The 20,130-nt window shown below is 38.4% G+C and overlaps 1 protein-coding gene across 3 annotated transcripts in view; it reads right to left on the bottom strand.

Moving 5' to 3' along the window:
* Nucleotides 1–20,130, bottom strand: part of TOM1L1 (target of myb1 like 1 membrane trafficking protein) — a 57,724-nt gene that overhangs the window by 3,745 nt on the left and 33,849 nt on the right. For all 3 annotated transcript variants that reach the window (XM_060203770.1, XM_060203769.1, XM_060203771.1), the window contains exons 9-14: nucleotides 14,804–14,864; nucleotides 14,096–14,213; nucleotides 12,782–12,878; nucleotides 4,502–4,553; nucleotides 2,282–2,387; nucleotides 1,858–1,939 (exon numbers count right to left, since the gene is read on the bottom strand). In XM_060203770.1, coding sequence (XP_060059753.1) covers nucleotides 1,858–1,939; nucleotides 2,282–2,387; nucleotides 4,502–4,553; nucleotides 12,782–12,878; nucleotides 14,096–14,213; nucleotides 14,804–14,864 — 516 coding nt within the window. The remainder of the gene's footprint in view (nucleotides 1–1,857; nucleotides 1,940–2,281; nucleotides 2,388–4,501; nucleotides 4,554–12,781; nucleotides 12,879–14,095; nucleotides 14,214–14,803; nucleotides 14,865–20,130) is intronic.

Genomic DNA, 20,130 nt, shown 5'->3' with positions numbered 1-20,130 from the left:
CAGGAACATCTATTCTCATATCTGACATGACAGACATTAAAATGAATAAAATTAAAAAATATAGCGATGGACACTACTTAATGCTCAGAGGATCAGTCAATCAAGAGGACTTAATAATTATTAACAACTATGCACCCAATGAGAAACCATCTAAATATATCACACATCTACTAAAAGAGCTATAGCAATATATTAACAGCAACACAGTTCTAGTAGGGGACTTCAACACTCCACTCTCTCAACTGGACAGATCACCCAGGTAGAAAATAAGGACATAAGGAAACTAAATGAGATAGATAAACTAGAACTATTGGACATTTTCAGAGTCATTCATCCCAAGAAACTAACACACATTTTACTTAAGTCCATATGCATCATTCTCAAGGATAGACCATATGCTAGGCCACAAAGACAGCATCAGCAAATTCAAGAGCATTGAAATCATCCCAAGCATCTTCTCAGACCACAGTGGAATTAAACTAACACTTAACAATCAACAAATGGTGACTTCACCATTTTTAGCCGATCTTGGATGGACCTTGAAAAATTCATGTTAAATGAAATAAGTCAGAAACAGAAAGATGATTTGGGGATGATCTCACTCTCAGGTAGAAGTTGAAAAACAAGATCAGAAGAGAAAACACAAGTAGAACCTGAATTGGAATTGGCATGTTGCACCAAAATAAAAGACTCAGGTGGGTGTGGTGGGGGTGGGAGGGAATACAGATCTAAGAAAGATGACAGAGGACCTAGTGGGGGTTGTACTGTTATATGGAAAACTGGGAAATGTTATGCATGTACAAACTATTTACTGTTGAATGTAAAACATTAATTCCCCAATTAAGAAATTAAAAATAAATAATAATGTGCACCTAACTGGTCATATCACTGCTTGGCTCCCCATATATTTTTAAATATTGCAAGAATCAACTGTTGGCCATTTATATTTAATTTTTAAATATTTACTAAGAGCGGCCACAGTACCACTTCAACATACGCAGTGCTGGGGACTCAAACCCAGAACCTTAAGCAAGTCCTTTATTGCTGAGCCCACCTTCCTGGTCTTAGCAATTAATTTTTAAATGTACATTTTAAATTTTGTGTAGATCATACACAGTGTAACTGCAAAGCTGATAAGCTTGCTGCCAGTTTCTAAACAATTTCCATAAACCTGTTTTAATCATTTTAAACAGTTTTGGGATAAAATTCAAAGTATCTCAAAGTTCTAATGAGCCTACCACTACATAAATATATACACTTGACCTATATGAAATCATAAAATAATGCTGGGTTAGAATTTCAACTTAAAAATAACTTCATAACAGCAGGGCAAACACCATAAGGATTATGCAGAAAGATTCATTCCTGAGGTTCCAAAGTATGAGTTTTAATTCCCAGCACCACCATAAGCCATAGCTATATACAGTACTATAGTAGTAAATAAAAGTTCACATTAATGGTTTATTCATCCACTTTATGTACATTTTTGTTATATGTATTAACAGCTGAAAACAAGTTCTTAGTACAACATACCACCAAGAACATTATTATGTTGCCAGTCAAAACCATTCTCAAGCTGGAGAGTATCTTTATGCCCAGGCTTCTATGAGGAATCCACTAGTGCACAAGATGGTTCTAGTTCTTTATGTGCAACCCTAACATTTTTATTATCTTTTTGTGTAAGTCTGAGAATGACCATTAAGAAAACAACTTCTGTAAAACTTCACAAATAATTTTTTATAAGGCCATCAATTTCTGCCAAAACCTTTAAAAATTTAAATGTATAACTAAATCCTGTTGGCTCTGCTACCAAAGGGAACATGGACAAGAAAGAAAATCATTTTGTAAATTACTTACTCGGTAGTGGCAGCAGGAGCTAAGGGATCAAACTCCATTACCTCATAGTAATTGGGTGCCTGGAGATCATTCTTTGTCATAGCTTTAGGCAATAAAAGAGCAATAAACATGTATGAATTTTTGAGATGATGCATACAATACCTTATTTGTAGTTTAGAACATAAAATCCTAACAAAGAAGGGCAACCAGAAATGCATTTGTTCAATTACTTCAGCATTCAAAAATAACTATAGTTACTGTAATACAATTATTTCTCACCCTTCTGTTATTGGTCATAATGGTATCTGGTCTAAATTTACTAAAAAGTACATAAAATTCAAATTCCTTTACGTTTTCCTCTTAAATATTTTCAATTATCAATGAATCTCTGGCACACAAGATATTTTCACACATTTCTTTATTATAGAAATAAGGTCTCAAGTACCTGGATGATTGCTGGGCAAGGGTGGCAGTCTCTGGCTTAATGGTGCTGCTGGAATATCCTGTAGATTAACTGGCTGCAGTAGTATTGAATTTGAATGTTCTGGACACTAAAGAAAGCATTGTACATGTGTTCAAATAAAGATTCTACATTAAGCTTTTCTTAGTATTTAGATTCCTAGGCTTCCAAGTAGCACCATTCCCAGTACTTATATACTCTTATCTGGACAAAAAATAGAAAAGTATTGTTAGATTTAGCTCTTTAAAGTAAGAGCCACTTACATAATTTACTGTTCCTCTATCTGACTGATTGCATGCCTGTGGCACCTCATTTCTCATTTAAGAAGATTTAAAAATGTTACTTAAAAAAAAAATGCAGGACTTGGTTCAGATTTTATTGTTTCACATACAGTTCTAAAACAAGAAAAAATAAACTTTAGGGAAAGGCATAAAATAAGGACATCAAATCAGGACTGATAAGGTGAAGTTCTAAAACAAGAAAAAATAAACTTTAGAGAAAGGCATAAAATAATGACACCAAATTATGACTGATAAGGTGAATGTTCACATCTTAATTAGAAACCTCAATTTTTTTCCATTTTATAAATATGTCCTGGATGCCTATTAAATGCCAATGTTTATACGATCAATCCTGTCTTCCTGCATTAGACAATAAAATAAAAACAGATGACAGAATGCAAGAACTCTGAAGAAAAAAGGGGAAGAAAGGTTTGGGTGACTGAGGTAGATGACTGGGAGACTATATAAATAGAAGATTCGAGGGTCCGGCGGTAGCACAATGGGTTAAGCGCACATGGCATGAAGTGCAAAGACCAGCATAAGGATCCAGGTTCCCTGGCTCCACCTGCAGGAGGGTCACTTCGTAAGTGGTGAAACAGGTCTGTAGGTGTCTATCTTTCTCTCCCCTTTCTCTGTCTCCCCCTCCTCTCTCCATTTCTCTTTATCTTGTCCAACAACAACAACAGCAATGACAACAACAACAATAATAACAAGGGCAACAAAAGGGAAAAAGTAGCCTTCAGGAGCAGTGGATTCGTAGTGCAGGCAAAACTCGAGGCAAAAAATGGAAAAAAGGGAGTCGGGTGGTAGCGCAGGTGGCACAAAGCGCAAGGACTGGCATAAGGATTCTGGTTCAAGCCCCCAGCTCTCCATCTACAAGGGATACACTTCACAGGTGGTGAAGCAGGTCTGCAGGTATCTATCTTTCTTTCCCCCTCCTCTCTCCATTTCTCTCTGTCCTATCCAACAACGATAACAACAACAATAATGACCACAACTACAATGAAACAAGGGCAATAAAAGGGGGGAAAATGGAAAAAAAAAAAAAAAGAATATGGGTATACAAGTTCTGAGTTTAAGAGAAGGGTACATTGAAGATACCAATTTGTGCTTTGTACTATGTGCACTTAACTTGGTGTACTAAGGCCTAGGCCCTGAAGATACCAATTTGTAAGTTGTCAGGATTTGAATGGTTATTTCTAGATATGAGACCAGAGGAATGAAAGTAGATAGAGAAATATGAACCCTGGAATCTTTAACATCCAAAGAAGAGGAGCCAGAAAAGGAGATGAGGCAAGACAACCAAAAGTGAGTTGTGTTCAAGCGGCATGTATGCAAAAAAAAAAAAAGGAAGTGCCTGTTAACTTGCTGCTAGTAGAGCTGGAAAGACTAGGACAGAGAACAGCAGTGCTGGGTTTAGGAATGTATTCCTCACTAGTGCTATGCCAGTATGGTGGTCAGTATGAGAGCCCAGCTGAAGTTTGTCAAAGAGTAAGGAGAAAAGTAGACATAGCAAACACAAACAACTCTAAGGGAATTTTGATTAACCATTTCTTTTTCTTAACCATCTTTTTTAAAAAAATATTTTATTAATGAGAAACATAGGGGGAGAGAGAAAGAACTAGGCATCACCCTGGTACATGTGCTACTGGGGATAGAACCCAGGACCTCATGCTTGAGAGTCCAATGCTTTATCCACTGCACCACCTCCCGCACCACTTTTAACCATCTTTCTAATGGAAGTAAGACTCAATTTGTTCCTCTTAAATTTTACTTTAAAACAATGAAAAATCTTCTTATCAGTACATTACGTATATAAAGAAATGCTAAACAGATCTGACAATTTAATGACTAAGAGATACATTTTTGGCTGTGATAATCTGCCAAATGGGTATATTAACAGGGAAAGGGTTTCATTACTTACATTCTCATACATATGGCCCAAAGTGAGGTTTTCACTGATCCTTTTGGTTAACCTAGGATAGTGTGGTAACACAACATGATTAACTTACAGTGAGGATACAAATGCAACACACATATAATTTTCCTTGACTATAAATAGAAATGTACCCTCAGAATGCCAAGTATTAATTTTATGGGACAATTGTCATGTTTTAATACTCATCAGGTCATGATGCTCACATCAAAGAGTAAAGACAAAGCATTACTCCAACAGGAGGTAGTGCTCTAAACCCATGTGTGCAAAATACACTGGATGCTTCAGTTTTTCCATCAGAATAGTTTCCATGCTATCATTTCCCAATCAGAATAGTTTCCATGCTATCATTTCCATGCTATCATTTCCCAAAGTATAAAATCAAAATCGATAGGGTTTACAGTCAACAATATTTATACACCTTTCCCATATTTGGGAACTACTCTCTTCCCTGATCCAGCTATCTAGCCCTTTTTCAGTCATGACATCATCTCCCCAAACAATAACTTGGATCCACCTTCATATAAGATGTCAGGCTCAGGAAAAAACTAGTATAGTTGTGGGTCCTATGGAATATAACTAAAATAGGCCAACTAGCTATCTACAAAACGGAGACCCCACCCCACCCCAACTCTTCCTCTACACTATTCCAGCCTTTAGGTTCATGATTAGTCAACAATTTGTTTGGCTTTGTATGTTAACTCTTTCTCAGCCACCAGGTTCCAGATGCTACCTACCATGATGCCAACTGGACTTCCTTGAGCAGGTGACCCCACCAGTGTGTCCTGGAGCCCCACTTCCCCAGAGCCCCATCCCACTAAGGAAAGAGAGAGACAGGCTGGGAGTATGGATCAACCTCTCAATGCCCATGTTCAGCGGAGAAGCAATTACAGAAGCCAGACCTTCCATCTTCTGCATCCCATAATGACCCTGGGTCCGTACTCCCAGGTTAAAGAATAGGAAAGCTATCGGAAGGGGATGGGATATGGAGTTCCCATGGTGGTGGGAATTGTGTGTAGTTGTACCACTCTTGTCCTATGGTTTTTGTCAGTGTTGCCTTTTTATAAATAAAAATTAAAAAAAAAAAAAAAAAAAGGAAATGGGGACAGTTCAGGTTCTGGGATAATTGGAATACTTTGTGCCCTCTCTCCAAGTACATACAATTATAAAATCTGGGTAGAATGTAAGGGGTAGATATTTGAGGACTCAAAATCAAGTAGTACATCTGGATGAGTACACATTTTACTACGCACAAGGACCTGGGTTCAAGCTCCTGCTCCCCAGCTGCATCAGGGAGGGGATACTTTACAAGTAGTGAAGCAGGTCTGCTGGTATCTCTCTATTTCCCTTCCCTTACCACACCACACCCCAACTTCTTTTTGTCCTATCTGGTAAAGGGGGGGGGGGGGAGGAGAAGGAAAAATCGCCACCGGAGCAGTGGATTCATTCTGCAGGCATGGAGCTTCAGTGATAATCCTTAGTAGCAATAAAAAAAAAAAAAAAAAAAAAAGATATATTTTTTAAAGAAATTAAGTAGTAACAGGCTGAATGGGAAAGATGATCAGAATTGTATTATCTCTGAACACTTGGTAAATATTTTTTTTAATTTTTATTTTTTTTACCAGAGCACTGCACATCTCTGGCATATGATGTGCTGGGGATTGAACCTTGAACTTAAAAGGGCCTCAAGCATGAAAGTCTTTTTGCATACCACTATGTTGTCTCCCCAGCCAAATACATACCACTTGTTGCCCCTCACATATTCTATGACCTGAATACAATGCAATCTGAACTCAAAGGTGAATATCAACTAAGTCCCCTAGTACTCACTGGAAGAGTAGAAAAGAAATCTAATGCTCATAGTGTATACAGACCCCTCACCACTTTTATTCTCTCCCTCTTCTCCCTATCCTTTCATAAACCACGTAGTTCCATGGTGACTGCAGTATCTGCACAGGCAAAAGGGATGTGCAGGAATATAAAACTCTGATTGAAAAGGAACCATTCTCTCCAACAGCTAGAACTGTGTGTGACCTCCTAAAAGATGAAGTAAATCCCCTGTAATTCTTTCCCCTTTCTCTGTGCCATTTGATCCCAGATATAAATGCAGCTGAAGAAATGCATAATATCATAGGGTAACTGAAGCCTTCGATTTCTAACTAGAAAAACAAAAAACAAAACAAAAAAAGGGAACTGCAGGAAGTCACAGTATAGGAAAAAAATAAAGTAGAAGACATTCAAGAAAAACCATCCTATACAGTAGTTTATGAAATCCTGTGCTAGCCTCTATATCTGCAGAACCAGATTTTTTTTTTCCTCCAGATCTGTTGATTTTATCCTCTATCAGGATGCCCAAAACATTGAGAACTAAATACAGAACTGTTGTCTAGGCTTTAGATGGCCACTGGGTGGCGCATGTGTAGGAATATCTGCATAGCACTGGAAAGATGACAATTTAAGAGCACACATTACAATGCATAAAAATCCAGATTCAAACCCCTGGCCCCACCTGCAAGAGAGAAGTTTCAGGAATGGCTAGGTAGTGTTACAAGTGTCTCTTTCTCTTCTCTATTTCCCTACTTCCTGCTCAATTTTTCTCTGTCATTATCCAAAATTTGTTCAAAAACTAATTGGGAAAAAAATATATATATATATAAACACAATTTTAAACTAAAATACAACACACAGAAGGCAGGTTTAAAAATGCACCTGACCCCCACACCTATGGACATCTAATTTTTGAAAAGGAGACCCAAACTATTAAATGAAAGGGAGTTTCTTCAACAAATGGTGTTGGGAAAATTAGGTTGAAACGTACAGAAGAATGAAACTGACCCACTACATTTTACCACACACAAAAGTAAAATCTAAATAGAGGACTTGGACGTTAGACCAGAAACTACCAAATACCTACAGGAAAATATTGGCAAAACTCTTTTCACTCTAAGTTTTATAGGAATCTTCAATGATATAAATCCAATTACAAGGAAGACAGACAGAGAGAGAGAGAGAGAAGATACCAGAACATTGCTGATCTCTGGCAGAAGCTGCTACTGGGCATTGAATCTACAGCATCTGGAGCATCAAGAATGTCAGAGCCTTACCAAATAGTTCTCTCCTCAGACAAACATTTCCTTCTCATTCGGTGTGTGTGTGTGTGTGTGTGTGTGTGTGTCACCCCTACAACCCCACTCTTTTAAAATTTTATTTATTTTCTCTTTTGTTGCTCTTGTTGTTAAACATTGTTGTGGTTATTGATGCCATTATTGTTGGATAGGACAGAGAGAAATGGGAGAGAGGAGGGGAAGACAGAGAGGGGGAGAGAAAGACACCTGCAGATCTGCTTCACCACTTGTGAAGCGACTCCCCTGCAGGTAGGGAGCCGGGGGCTCGAACAGGGATCCTTGCTGAGCAAGTTGTGGTATATATGCACAATGGAATATTACACAGCTATTTAAAATGGTGAATTCACCTTCTTCATCTCATCTTGGATGGAGCTTGAATGAATCACGTTAAGTGAGATAAGCCAAAAAGGAGAATGAATATGGGATGATCTTAAAGACAGAAGTTGAAAAGAACAGAAGGTTAAACACAAAGCAGAACTTGGACTGGGATTGGTGTATTGCACACCAAAGTAAAGGACCTGGTGTTGGGGTTGGGGGGTTCAGGTTGTGATACATGATAGTTGAGGAGGACCCACACTGGAGGTTAAAGTGTTTTGCAGAAAACAGAAATTTTATACATGTACCAACAACTGCATTTACTGTTGACTGTAAATCATAATCCCCTCAATAAAAAAATAAATCAATAAAAATGCACCTGAAGGGCTGGGACGTATGTACTTTGTTAAGCACAATTACTATAACTGAAGACCCTGGTTCAAGCCCCTTGTCTCCACATGTGGGCTGATGCTTCAAGTTCTACAGGTTTCTTTCTCTCTGTGTATCACTAGCTCCCCCTTTCATCTCAGTTTCTCTGTCTCCATCCAACAAATGAGTAAATAAAAATATATATATATTTAAAAATATACCATGAGTCTAAGGAAGTTCTTTGACTACTAAAATCAAAATAACATCTAAATGTGATTCAAATCATGTGCTTATAATTAAAAACAAACAAAAAAAAAGTTCCAGGATATAGTCTAAAATTACTAGGCATTTAAGAGATGCAAGCATTTGAATTCTTTTTTTAAAATTTTTTTATATTTATTTATTTTCCCTTTTGTTACCCTTGTTGTTTAACATTGTTGTGGTTATTGATGTCGCTCGTTGTTGGATAGGACAGAGAGAAATGGAGAGAGGAGGGAAAGACAGAGAGGAGTGAAAGACAGACACCTGCAGACCTGCTTCACCGCCTGTGAAGCGACTCGCTTGCAGGTGGGGAGCCAGCGGCTCAAACCGGGATCTCTATGCTGGTCCTTGCAATCTGCGCCACCTGCGCTTAACCTGCTGTGCCATCGCCCGACTGCCAAATTTGAATTTTCAATACAGTCAACAGATACTGATATGAAAGAGAACAGAGATGTGCAGTATGGGAAGTGGTGTAGTGGGTAAGATTTTAGAATGTCAAACATGAGGACCTGAGTTCAATTTCCAGCAATGCATATGCTGAGTGACGTTCTGGTTTTCTCTCCCTCTCTTTCTCATTAGTAAATAAATATTGTTTGAAGAAAATGTGAACATAGAAGCTGAGATTATCTCACATTGATTTTAAAGCACTTATTACATAACATTACATAAATGCTTCAACAAGTGACTGCAGTCATTTAAAAAATGCAAAACAGGAGCCGGGTGGTGGCATCCCTGGCTCAATGCACATGCTGTAATGCTCAAGGACCTGGATTCGAGCTCCCGGCCCCCACTTACAGGGGGAAAGCTTTGCAAGTGGTGAAGCAGAGCTGCAGGTGTCTCTCTTGTCTCTCTCCCTATCTCACCTTTCCCTCTCAATTTCTGGCTGTCTCTATCCAATAAATAAATAAAAGATAATAAAAATTTTGAAAAAAAAGGAAAACATAGTCTCAACAATAATCAGATGTAAAGAGTCAAATCATAATTGTAGAAATGAAAAAAAAAATCAATAATTGAGGGCCAGGAGAGGTGAAGCACCCAGTTGAGCACACACTCACCAAGTGCAAGGATCCAGATTCAAGTTCCCATTCCCCACCTATAAGAGGCAGGCTTCATAAACAGTGAAGTAGGTCTGCAGTTGTCTCTCTTTTTCCCTATCTTTCCCCATCCCCCCCAATTTCTGTCTGTCCTATCAAATAAAACAGAAAGAAAAAATGGCTGCCGGGAGCAGTGGATTTGTAGTGCTTTCAGTGAACTTCAGAGATAAGTCTGGTGGCAATAAATAAATAAATAAATAAATAAGAAAAATAACTAAGCTTTAAAACTTAAAAGAATAATCTCAGTAGCAAAAATGTACATGAAAAAGTAAATAGTGAACATCAACACAGATAGGTAGAAATTATCCAATTTAAACAAGAGAGGGAAAAGATAAAATTTTTAAAAATTAGTGAAGGATCAAAGAGGTGCTCCAGAAGTGAAGCACATGCCTTGCATTCAAGAGGTACTGGGCTTCAGCCCCAGCAAAGTGAAACCCAAAGAGACAAAAACAAATAGAACCTCATAAATGGCAAGATAGCTTTTTGGCCTTTCTTATAGAAATACAATTGAAAAGAAAAACCAACTTGAATGTGAATCTTGTTTGCATACTAGTTGGGCAACCTTTGGCCAATAATCTTATACAGAGTGCCTCTTTTACTGAAAATCGGTACATTTAAAAATTTAAAAAAGAAAACAGGCTGTGTTTAAGGAAAAGCACACTGTTTGTTATTATGTATGTATGCACTTATGCATTTTTCACTGCCTAATCTATCCTGTGACCTTAGGTAACAAAGTCTCCTGCATCCTTATGCTTCTTTATGAAAAAAGAAGCAAACATTAACATTTTTATTTCCTGTTTTCTTACAGGAGTGAAATAGAATACTGATCTATACATTTGTCCCCCCACTTGATCATAAACATATTGGTATTGTCCCTTATAAAGGGTCTACTTTTTTCTCCCATCTAATTGGTAATATATGACATAGATGTTTAACCATCCCCAACTCATGGGTACTAGAATTGTTCCCAACTATTAACTGTTACCTAAATGTTGTAAAGAGTAATTTTATAAACACCTCATTTTACTTCAGTGAACATATATTCCTAGTAATAAGACTGCAGTATTTAAGGTTAAGTATATTTATCATTGTAATAGATCCTGACAGTTGGTTTCAAAGAAGTACCTAATGTTGTAGTTGTTCTGTATCCCTACATAAAGCAAAGCATGTTCCCAACTTGTGTTGTTCATATTTTTGTAGGCTGAGCCTTATTGAGTATGATTACATATAAGTCATTTTTCTTTCCTGGTGACCTATGACTTCATTGAACTTGCTACTTAATAAATATATAAACTTAAGTCATTTCTATTTCCTGGGATTCTGGCTTTCCTCCTATAAAGTGTAAGCAATGATAACAGCACAAACTAAGAGTGTTGGCAAAGCTTACTAATAAACAAGTACAACTAAGCAAAGTGTCTAGCACACAGAAAGCGCTAATATAACTGGTGTGGTCCTTACACCCGAACCTCATTTCTCTTCCCCCTCCTGTTACTTATTTCCCATATTCTGCTACCATTAAGAAATACCAGATTATTTTATTTCAGCCAAAGAGTGCAGAGACAGAGAGTGAGAGACCAGAGCACTGGTATGTTCTAGATAATGGTGTTGTCAGGGATTTAACACGAGACTGCAAAGCCACAGACATGAAAGTCTCGTTCACAACCTCTGTGCTCTCTCCATGGAACAAAAATTGGACTACTATTCAGAGTATGAGTTTGTTTTTTTAAATGATGAAGTCACCGTTTTTTAAAAAATATTTATTTCCTTTTGTTGCCCTTGTTTTTCATTGTTGTAGTTATTATTGTTGTTGCTATTGATGTCATTGTTGTTGGATAGGACAGAGAGAAATGGATAGAGGAGGGGAAGACAAAGAGGGGGAGAGAAAGATAGACACCTGCAGATCTGCTTCACTGCTTGTGAAGTGACTCCCCTGCAGGTGGGGGTCCTTACTCCAGTAATTGCGCTTTGCGCCACGTGCGCTTAACCCGCTGTGCTACCGCCCAACTCCCCAGGATATGAGTTTTATCTGCACTAGGGATTTTGTGAATGGGAAGAAAAAGCTCCATTTTTAAAAAATTAGTTATTTAACAGTGGTTTACAAGATTATAAGACTACAAAGTGTAGTTCCATACCGACCCCGCATCAAAGTTTTGTGCCCCTACCATCCCAAAGATAATCACCATAGTTCTCACAAAGTCTTAGAGACTGTGGCTACTTCTGCTATTTTGCTTGTTTATTTTGCAAGTTCTAGTGTTTCAGTTCTCTAGATTACACATAGGACTTGCAGAATAATCATCTCAGTTACCTGGAGCCAGAGTAACAGGTACAGGGATGGGGGCAGGAGGAGTTGTGGTGTGGTAATTTATTGACTTTGCAAACTTTTTAGTAATTTTATAAAATTGAGGGCCATGGAGGTGCAGGGTTTCATGTATGGGGACTTGAGTTTGGTGAATGGCATGACATAAAGCCAGAGCGGTGCTCTGATATCTCTTGTTCATAAAAATAAATAAATTGATTTTTAGGAAAGGTGAATAAAAAAAAATACCAGAGATAGAGACAGTTTATTGAAGACTTCCTTTATATTAAGTACTACATATAATGTCTCAGAGATTCTTTGTAAAAGTTCTCTAAAGGGAGTCAGACTGTAGCGCAGTGGGTTAAGCACACTTAGCGCGAAGCGCAAGGACCAGCGTAAGGATCCCGGTTCGAGCCCCTGGCTCCCCACCTGCAGGGAAGTCCCTTCAAAGGCGGTGAAGCAGGTCTGCAGGTGTCTATCTTTCTCTCCCCCTCTCTGTCTTCCCTTCCTCTCTCGATTTCTCTCTGTCCTATCCAACAAAAATAACAACAACAATAATAATAAAACAAGGGCAACAAAATGGAGAAAATAGCCTCTAGGAGCAGTGGATTTGTGGTGCAGGCACTGAGGATCCCTGGAGGGAAAGAAAAAAAAAAGTTCTCTAAAATCTTCTTTGAATGAAAAGGAAGACTCATAGTAGTTAAATACCTTATCCAAGGAGCATGTAGTACGAGATCAAAACCGGGACTGAGTCCTAAGTCTTTATTTTTTCAGTTATCATGTTTTGGAGTACCCGGTATATACTCACAGAGGCACTTCTGTATTTTCCAAGGCTAATAAATCCTCCTGTGGATAAATACTGGGTTTCAAGTCGTTTGTTACAACATGACTTGGAGAGCTGAGATCTAAAACACAGAATGGATTTGTTTAGTGTTAGAATATTTTGTCAGCTTATTATAAGTTCTGTTGATTCTTTACAGTGAAAACAACAACACACACACAAAAAATTTAAATATTGAGATATTAGGGCTGGGGTGTCTGACAGCATGATTGTTATTCAAAAAGATTTTTCATGCCTGAGGCACCAAAGGTCCCAGGTTCTGGATAAAGACAAGAGAGAATCTGAAAGGAGAGGGGGGAGATAGAGAAGGAGAGACACAGAGACAAAAAGACATGTCTCACATACCTGCTTCACCACTTGTGAAGCTTCACCCCCTGCAGGTGGAGACTGGGGGCTTAAACCCAGGCCCTTGCACACTGTAGCATGTGTGTTCAACAAGGTATATCACCACCCAACCCCCTCTCTCCTTCTCTAGCTCTCCTCCCCTCTTAATTTCTGTCCTGTCAAACAAACAAACAAAAAAAGGCAATCATTGTTCTTTGCTTATAAAATAGGAAATTCTCAAAGGGTAGATGGGTAAGAGGAGGCAGAACTGGGACTTCAACGTGAACTTCTTACTGAATTATTTCTGTTTCGCCTCTACATCTTATCACCATGTGGATTAGGACTTATAATGTCTTTTTTTTATAAATAAGATTCTTTTTTAAAAATATATTTATTTATTTATTTAATTCCCTTTTGTTGCCCTTTTTTTTAATTATTGTAGTAGTTGTTGGATAGGACAGAGAGAAATGGAGAGAGGAGGGAAGACAGAGAGAGGGAGAGAAAGATAGACACCTGCAGACCTGCTTCACCGCTTGTGAAGTGACCCCTGCAGGTGCGGAGCCAGGGGCTCAGCCGGCCCTTGGCTTTGTGCCACATGTGCTCCACCCGACTCCCAGGACTTATAATTTCTGAGTTTCTCTATCTGCACTAAACATTCCCTTTCCTGATACTGTAGTGTAGTGGATTCAGAATCTATTTGAGTGTTGGCTCTGGACTGATTAACCTATATAACACAGGCCTCATGGATCCTAAGCTGGTAGAAGCAGTTTCAAGGATTCCCTACCCCAAACATATCTCACTCGTACGCTCAGAGTATGGCCCAAGCACTTGTCAAGAAGTAATTACATCTCATACTCAAACTGACTTTAGTCCTTTTCAGGTTACATTTAATCATAAGCCAATAACTACCACATCAAGCTTTTCTGCTGTACTCTAAAGGCCCAAATCCTTATTTACTTAAGTTTGAAAGATGAGAATTCACTGCGTTGATTTCTCCCAGAGTGGCACTTGACAGAGGAGGACTGGGGCTTAGGTCAAGGAGATCAGAAGATGGAGCAGAGGGTTCACTGGTAGTCTGGAAAAAAAAAAAAGCAAACAAAAACACCACTTACAAAATATGTGTCATGTAGTTAGTTCATTATAGCTTTCTCTCCAGAGACTTTTTCTTGGAGAAAGGAGGACCTTAGTTGAATGATTTTGAGGGAGAAAGCTCCATTCAATATTCAACTCTAGTACTAATCCCATCTCACCTTTTATGGGTTCTTGCTTAGTTAGGAAATATAACTTACTAGTAACTTTAAAAAATCCAGTAATTATGGTCCTGTTACATCAAAATCATTCCAATTCATCAAAGAATGTCTCCCATTCACAAAGTCTTATTTTAGGGGGAACAGATGATGGCACACCCAGTAGAGTGCACATGTTATAATCAATATGCAAGGACCTGGGTTCAAGTCCCCAGTCCCCACCTGTAGGAGAGCTTCACAAGTGGTGAAGCAATGCTGCAGGTGTCTCTCTCCCTCCTTCCCTCCCTCCCTCTTGGATGTGTCTATCAAATAAGTAAAGTTAATAATAATAATAAATTACAGAGACTTATTTAAGGTAAATCTTGTTTCTGACTGTGCAATTCACAAATCTCCAATAATTTATAACAGTTTAACTCACATGTATATTGCCATTCTGGTTCTTATTTTCTTCCAAAATTCTCTGCTGATTTCGAACAAACCTGTTTGAATCAGTAAAATGCAAATATTTAAAAGAAAACATTATGAAAATGCTGTTAGCTAACAAATTTAGCATGCAGATATTTAGGAACAAATATAATCATCTTTATACCCAACTTAATTTCCAGTAATTTTTAAAAAACAAATGTTTTTAAATTAAACAGTTTATAGAAATAATGATGTCTTTAGAGGAAATTATAAAATGGTCTTTATAAACATATAATGTGGGAGTCAGGCAGTAGCGCAGTGGGTTAAGCGGCACGAAGCGCAAGAACTGACATAAGGATCCCTGTTGAAGCCCCCGGCTCCCCATCTGCAGGGGAGTCACTTCATAGGCGGTGAAGCAAGTCTGCAAGTGTCTTTAATTCCCCCTCTTTGTCTTCCCCTCCTCTCTCCATTTCTTTCTGTCTTATCAATGATGACATCAATAACAACAACAACTAAAACAACAATTTTAAAAAAGACAAGGGCAACAAAAGGGCAAATAAATAAAATATAAAAAATTTTAAAAAACATGTAATGTATTTCCTTCTAGTATTCTTGAAATTAATCCATTTTGAATTTAGTTGAAATTATACCATATATATATAAAGCAAATCCTATGTAGTAAGCATTTTTCTAGTTATTCAGAAATACAATTGTAGTGACTCCATACTTTTCTTTAAGAATTCAACTCAGGGGGCCTGGTGGTGGTGCACCTGGTTAAGCACACGTTACAATCTGCAAGGACACAGTTTCAAGCCCCTGATCCCCACCTGTAGGAAGAAAGCTTCACAAGTGATGAAGCAGTGATGCAGGTGTCTCTGCAGGTGTCTCCCTCTCTGTCTCCACCTTCCCTCTCAATTTCCAGCTGTCTCTATCCAATAAATAAATAAAGATAATAAAAAAAATAAGTGTGGTGGCACATCTGATTAAATGCACACACTACAGTGCACAAGGCCCCCTGTGCAAGGGTAAAGCTTCACAAGCAGTGAAGTAGAGCTGCATGTGTCTCTGTCTTTCTTCATCTCTATCTGCCCTCTCCTATCAATTTCTCTGTCTCTATTCAATAATAAATAAATAAATAAAAATTTAAAAATGAATTCAATTCTTCTTAATTGCAAACACTTAAGTTGTGTCTAATTACAGTTCTCTACTATGAAAATTTTCTTTAGAATTTCAAATAAATTTAAAAGAATTTTCCAGCTTTCACTGTTGATCACCCTTTCCAACAAATTTCTGAAAACCTTTATTTGTTTAAGAGAAGTAATTATAGCATCATATGTGGCATATGTGGTGCCAGGGACTGAATTCAGGACCTCACACTTGTAAGCCACCTCCCTCAATGCTTAACTGTCCTTCTTATAAGACACTGATACTAAAAGTATTGTTCTTCTATAGCTTTAGCTTAATTTTACATTTTTTGTCCCAATAGTTGTGAAAGTGAAGCAATTAAATAAGAGAGTAAGAGGAAGTAGGGTGGTAGTGCACGTGATGCAAAGCTCAAGGATTGCCATAAGGATCCTGGTTCGGGTCCTGGGCTCCCCACCTGCAGGGGAGTCAATTCACAGGCAGTGAAGCAGGTCTGCAGGTGTCTATCTTTCTCTCCCCCTCTCTTTCTTCCCCTCCTCTCTCCATTTCTCTCTGTCCTATCCAACAACGACGATAACAATAAAACAAGGGCAACAAAATGGAATAAATAAATAATAAAACAATCAGTTTGAGGAGGCCTAGATAGTACACACCCGGTCAAACAGACAAAATACAATGCACAAGGACCAGAGTTCAAGCCCCCGTCCCCCATCTGCAGGGGCAAAGTTTCACAAGTATTGAGGCAGTGCTGCAGGTTTTTATATTTCTCTCTCCTTCTTTATCTTCCCCTTCCTTCTCAGTTTCTCTCTGTATCCAATTAATATACATATTTAAAAAAAAAAAAAAGAGAGAGAGAGAATGGGCTTGAAAGAATTGTGAAGTTGAAAGCAAGCATCTAAGGCAAGCAGCATGATTACTGAGTAGAAATATAACTTTCTGATCCTCAGATTTCCCTTATTTAAACACAGTTTTCTTGAAATTGTTGAACTTTTTCTTCAGAAAGTTTTTTCTCATAGGCAAGATAAAATTAATGCCGAAATGTTTTGCAAACTAAGTCACTTTAGAACCATACTGCATTACTGTCATGACTCATGACTTCATGAACCTTGACACTTAAAAATCTAAGTTTGTACTAAATTGGTACATGATTTAGGTTTTCTTTCCTGATGACATGGACTTCTTACATACTCAGTAGCAGTTATGTGCTAAATATGAACAACTTCCACAAATCCAGCTTTGAATAAGAAACATTCATTTCCTTATCAGCACAACTATTCTATGAATGTAGTGAATAAAGATGTTAGAATAGTGGGAGTCAAGCGGTAACGCAGTGAGTTAAGCTCAGGTCTCGAAAAGTGCAAGGATCATCTCAAGGATCCCGGTTCGAAGCCCCCGGCTCCCCACTGCTTCACAGGCGGTGAAGCAGGTCTGCTGTTGTTTATCTTTCTCTCTCCCTCTCTGTCTTCCCCTCCTCTCTCCATTTCTCTCTGTCCTATCCAACAACGATGACATCAATAGCAACAACAATAATAACTACAACAATAAAACAACAAGGGCAACAAAAGGGAATAAATAAATATATAAAAAATAAAAAATAAATTAAAAAAAGATGTTAGAGTAGGTTGAGTGAGTATATTTTGCATGTGGGAGAATGTCAATCTTGGTAAAACAGCAGAACTGGTCTCCCTGGGGTATATATCGAGGAACACAACCTAAACCAGAAAGACTACTTCTGGCATTTAGCACGTAGAGGCTACACGAAGAAAACTGTCTCTCGGGCCCGGGTGGTGGTGCACCTGGTTGAGTGCACATGTTACAGTACACAAGGACCCAGGTTCGAGCCCCTGGTCCCCACCTGCAGGGGAAAAGCTTTGCAAGTGGTGAAGCAGGGCTGCAGGTGTCTCTCTGTCTCTCTCCCACTCTGTCTCTCCCTTCCTCTCGACTTCTGGCTGTCTCTATCCAGTAAATAAATAAATAAAGATAATAAAAAAAATTTAAAAACCAAAAAAAAAAAAAAAAAAACTGTCTCTCACAAAATGCCAGTGCCCATCCTATTGTGAAACGAGGACCTAAAAAAATGTTTGGAGATCTCAAAAGCTCTAAGATTTCCATTACAGGAAGGCTTGCAAAGAGATCAGGAGACTTTTCTTCATGTTTTTATATGGCATTTTACATGAAGACTGGAAAATAAAAATGAGTCTAAGCACACTGCCTTTTTCCCAGGGGCTGGGCCCTTAGCATAGGCTCTCTCTTAAGGTCCCTGGTGTTCTCCCACAGTTTCACACTCCATACTTGATCTGCCTCCTATTTGCATCCACTCCTGCACACCCCTGTAGTTAAAACAGCACATCCTTAGAGAGAAGTCATCCCTTTCTTCTCCCCTGCTGGATAGCTCCAACTGTCATCTTACCAAAACAGACCTCCTATACTTTTTTTTTCATCCCACTTACTCCAAGTATGTTTTTTTTTTCAGTCTATACATATCTTAATGTCATTTCCTGACTCTAGACATGACAACTAAAATAGATTATAGGATTTTACTTTGACAAATGAGTGAAATAAAAAACCAAATGTCTAATGAGTGAATTTGGGGAAGAAATATAAATTATTTTGCAGCTATTTAAAATAGCTTGAAACAGGTGTTTGAAAGATAGGACATACAAATACTATATACAGTGAATAAAAAGCAAAGGAAGAGAAAAATTGCATGTTCTTCATATGACCACATATAAAAAACTGTTAAAAAATTAAGATGTGGGGTCAAGGAGGAACCCAGCAAATAGAGCACATGTTCTATGTGAAGGTCTCTGGGTTCAATCCCTGGCACCACTTCAGAAGATCAAGCATAAGAGAAACCCCATGGAGAGTTAGAACAGTGCTTTGATATCTTGCCCCCACCTCTTTGTCTCCTAACAGTATAAAACAAGTAAAAATTTGACTGGGTAGATACCCCAGTGGCAGAGAGCATGCATGAAATTCCAGGTTTGATCTCTATAACATAAAATATTAGTGAAAAAATTATGAGTATTTGAGATGTTTGCTTTTGTATCCTTCTGTGTGGAATCTTCATAGTCTATGTTCATACTTCAAACGTACTCATTGGCTCCTCTGATCTTGAATAGTTTTTTTTCTGTTTGTTTTGTTTTGTTTCATTTAAAACATCCTCCCTCTGCAGGCTGGGAGTATGGATCGACCTATCAATGCCCATGTTCAGTGGGGAAGGAATTACAGAAGCCAGACCTTCCATCTTCTGCATCCCACAATGACCTGGGGTCCATGCTCCCAGAGGGTTAAAGAATAGGAACGCTTGTGGTCCGGGAGGTGGTGCAGTGGATAAAGCATTGGACTCTCAAGCATGAGGTCCTGAGTTCGATCCCTGGCGGCACATGTGCCAGAGTGATGTCTGGTTCTTTCTCTCCTATCCCTTTCATAAAGAAATGAAAAAAGGGAGTCGGGTGGTAGTGCAGCAGGTTAAACGTATGTGGCGCTAAGCACAAAGACCAGTGTAAGGATCCTGGTTCGAGCCCCCAGCTCCCCACCTGCAGGGGAGTCGCCTTACAAGCTGTGAAGCAGATCTGCAGGTGTCTCTCTTTCTCTCCCCTTCTCTGTCTTCCCCTCTTCTCTCCATTTCTCTCTGTCCTATCCAACAACAACTACAATAATAAAACAAGGGCAACAAAAGGGAATAAATAAATAAATATTTTTTTAAAAGAAATAAAAATAAAAACAAATAAACTACATTTCTTATATTAAAAAAGAAAGAACAGGAAAGCTATCAGGGGAGGGGATGGGATATGGAATTCTGGTGCTGGGAATTGTGTGGAGTTGTACCCCTCTTATCCTATGATTTTGCCACTGTTTCTTTTCTATTAAAAAAAAAAATCCTCCCTCTTTACCATTCTTCTTCCTCTTCTTAACTTTAGGGGAACCTGTACTTTCACTAAAATACTTTACATAATGTCCTATCTACAGTGTTCTCAGTGTGGACAATAAGATCCTGAACCTGCTCACATGTTAGTGTGCAAACACAGATATGTTATCCTTGATGCTTCCAAACACTTCTAGCAGTGCTCAGGCAAGATCTCAGAAGTCCAGGACTAGGATTCCTTATCTTTGGAGACAGGCAGCTCTGTTCTGAACTTCTTGCTCCTTCTGAGCATTCATCTGTAATACTGTCTATTAGAGATTTTGAATAGT

The sequence above is a fragment of the Erinaceus europaeus genome, chromosome 12, assembly GCF_950295315.1.
Source record: "Erinaceus europaeus chromosome 12, mEriEur2.1, whole genome shotgun sequence".
NCBI lineage: Eukaryota > Metazoa > Chordata > Mammalia > Eulipotyphla > Erinaceidae > Erinaceus > Erinaceus europaeus.
This window is presented reverse-complemented; position numbering and strand designations above follow the sequence as displayed.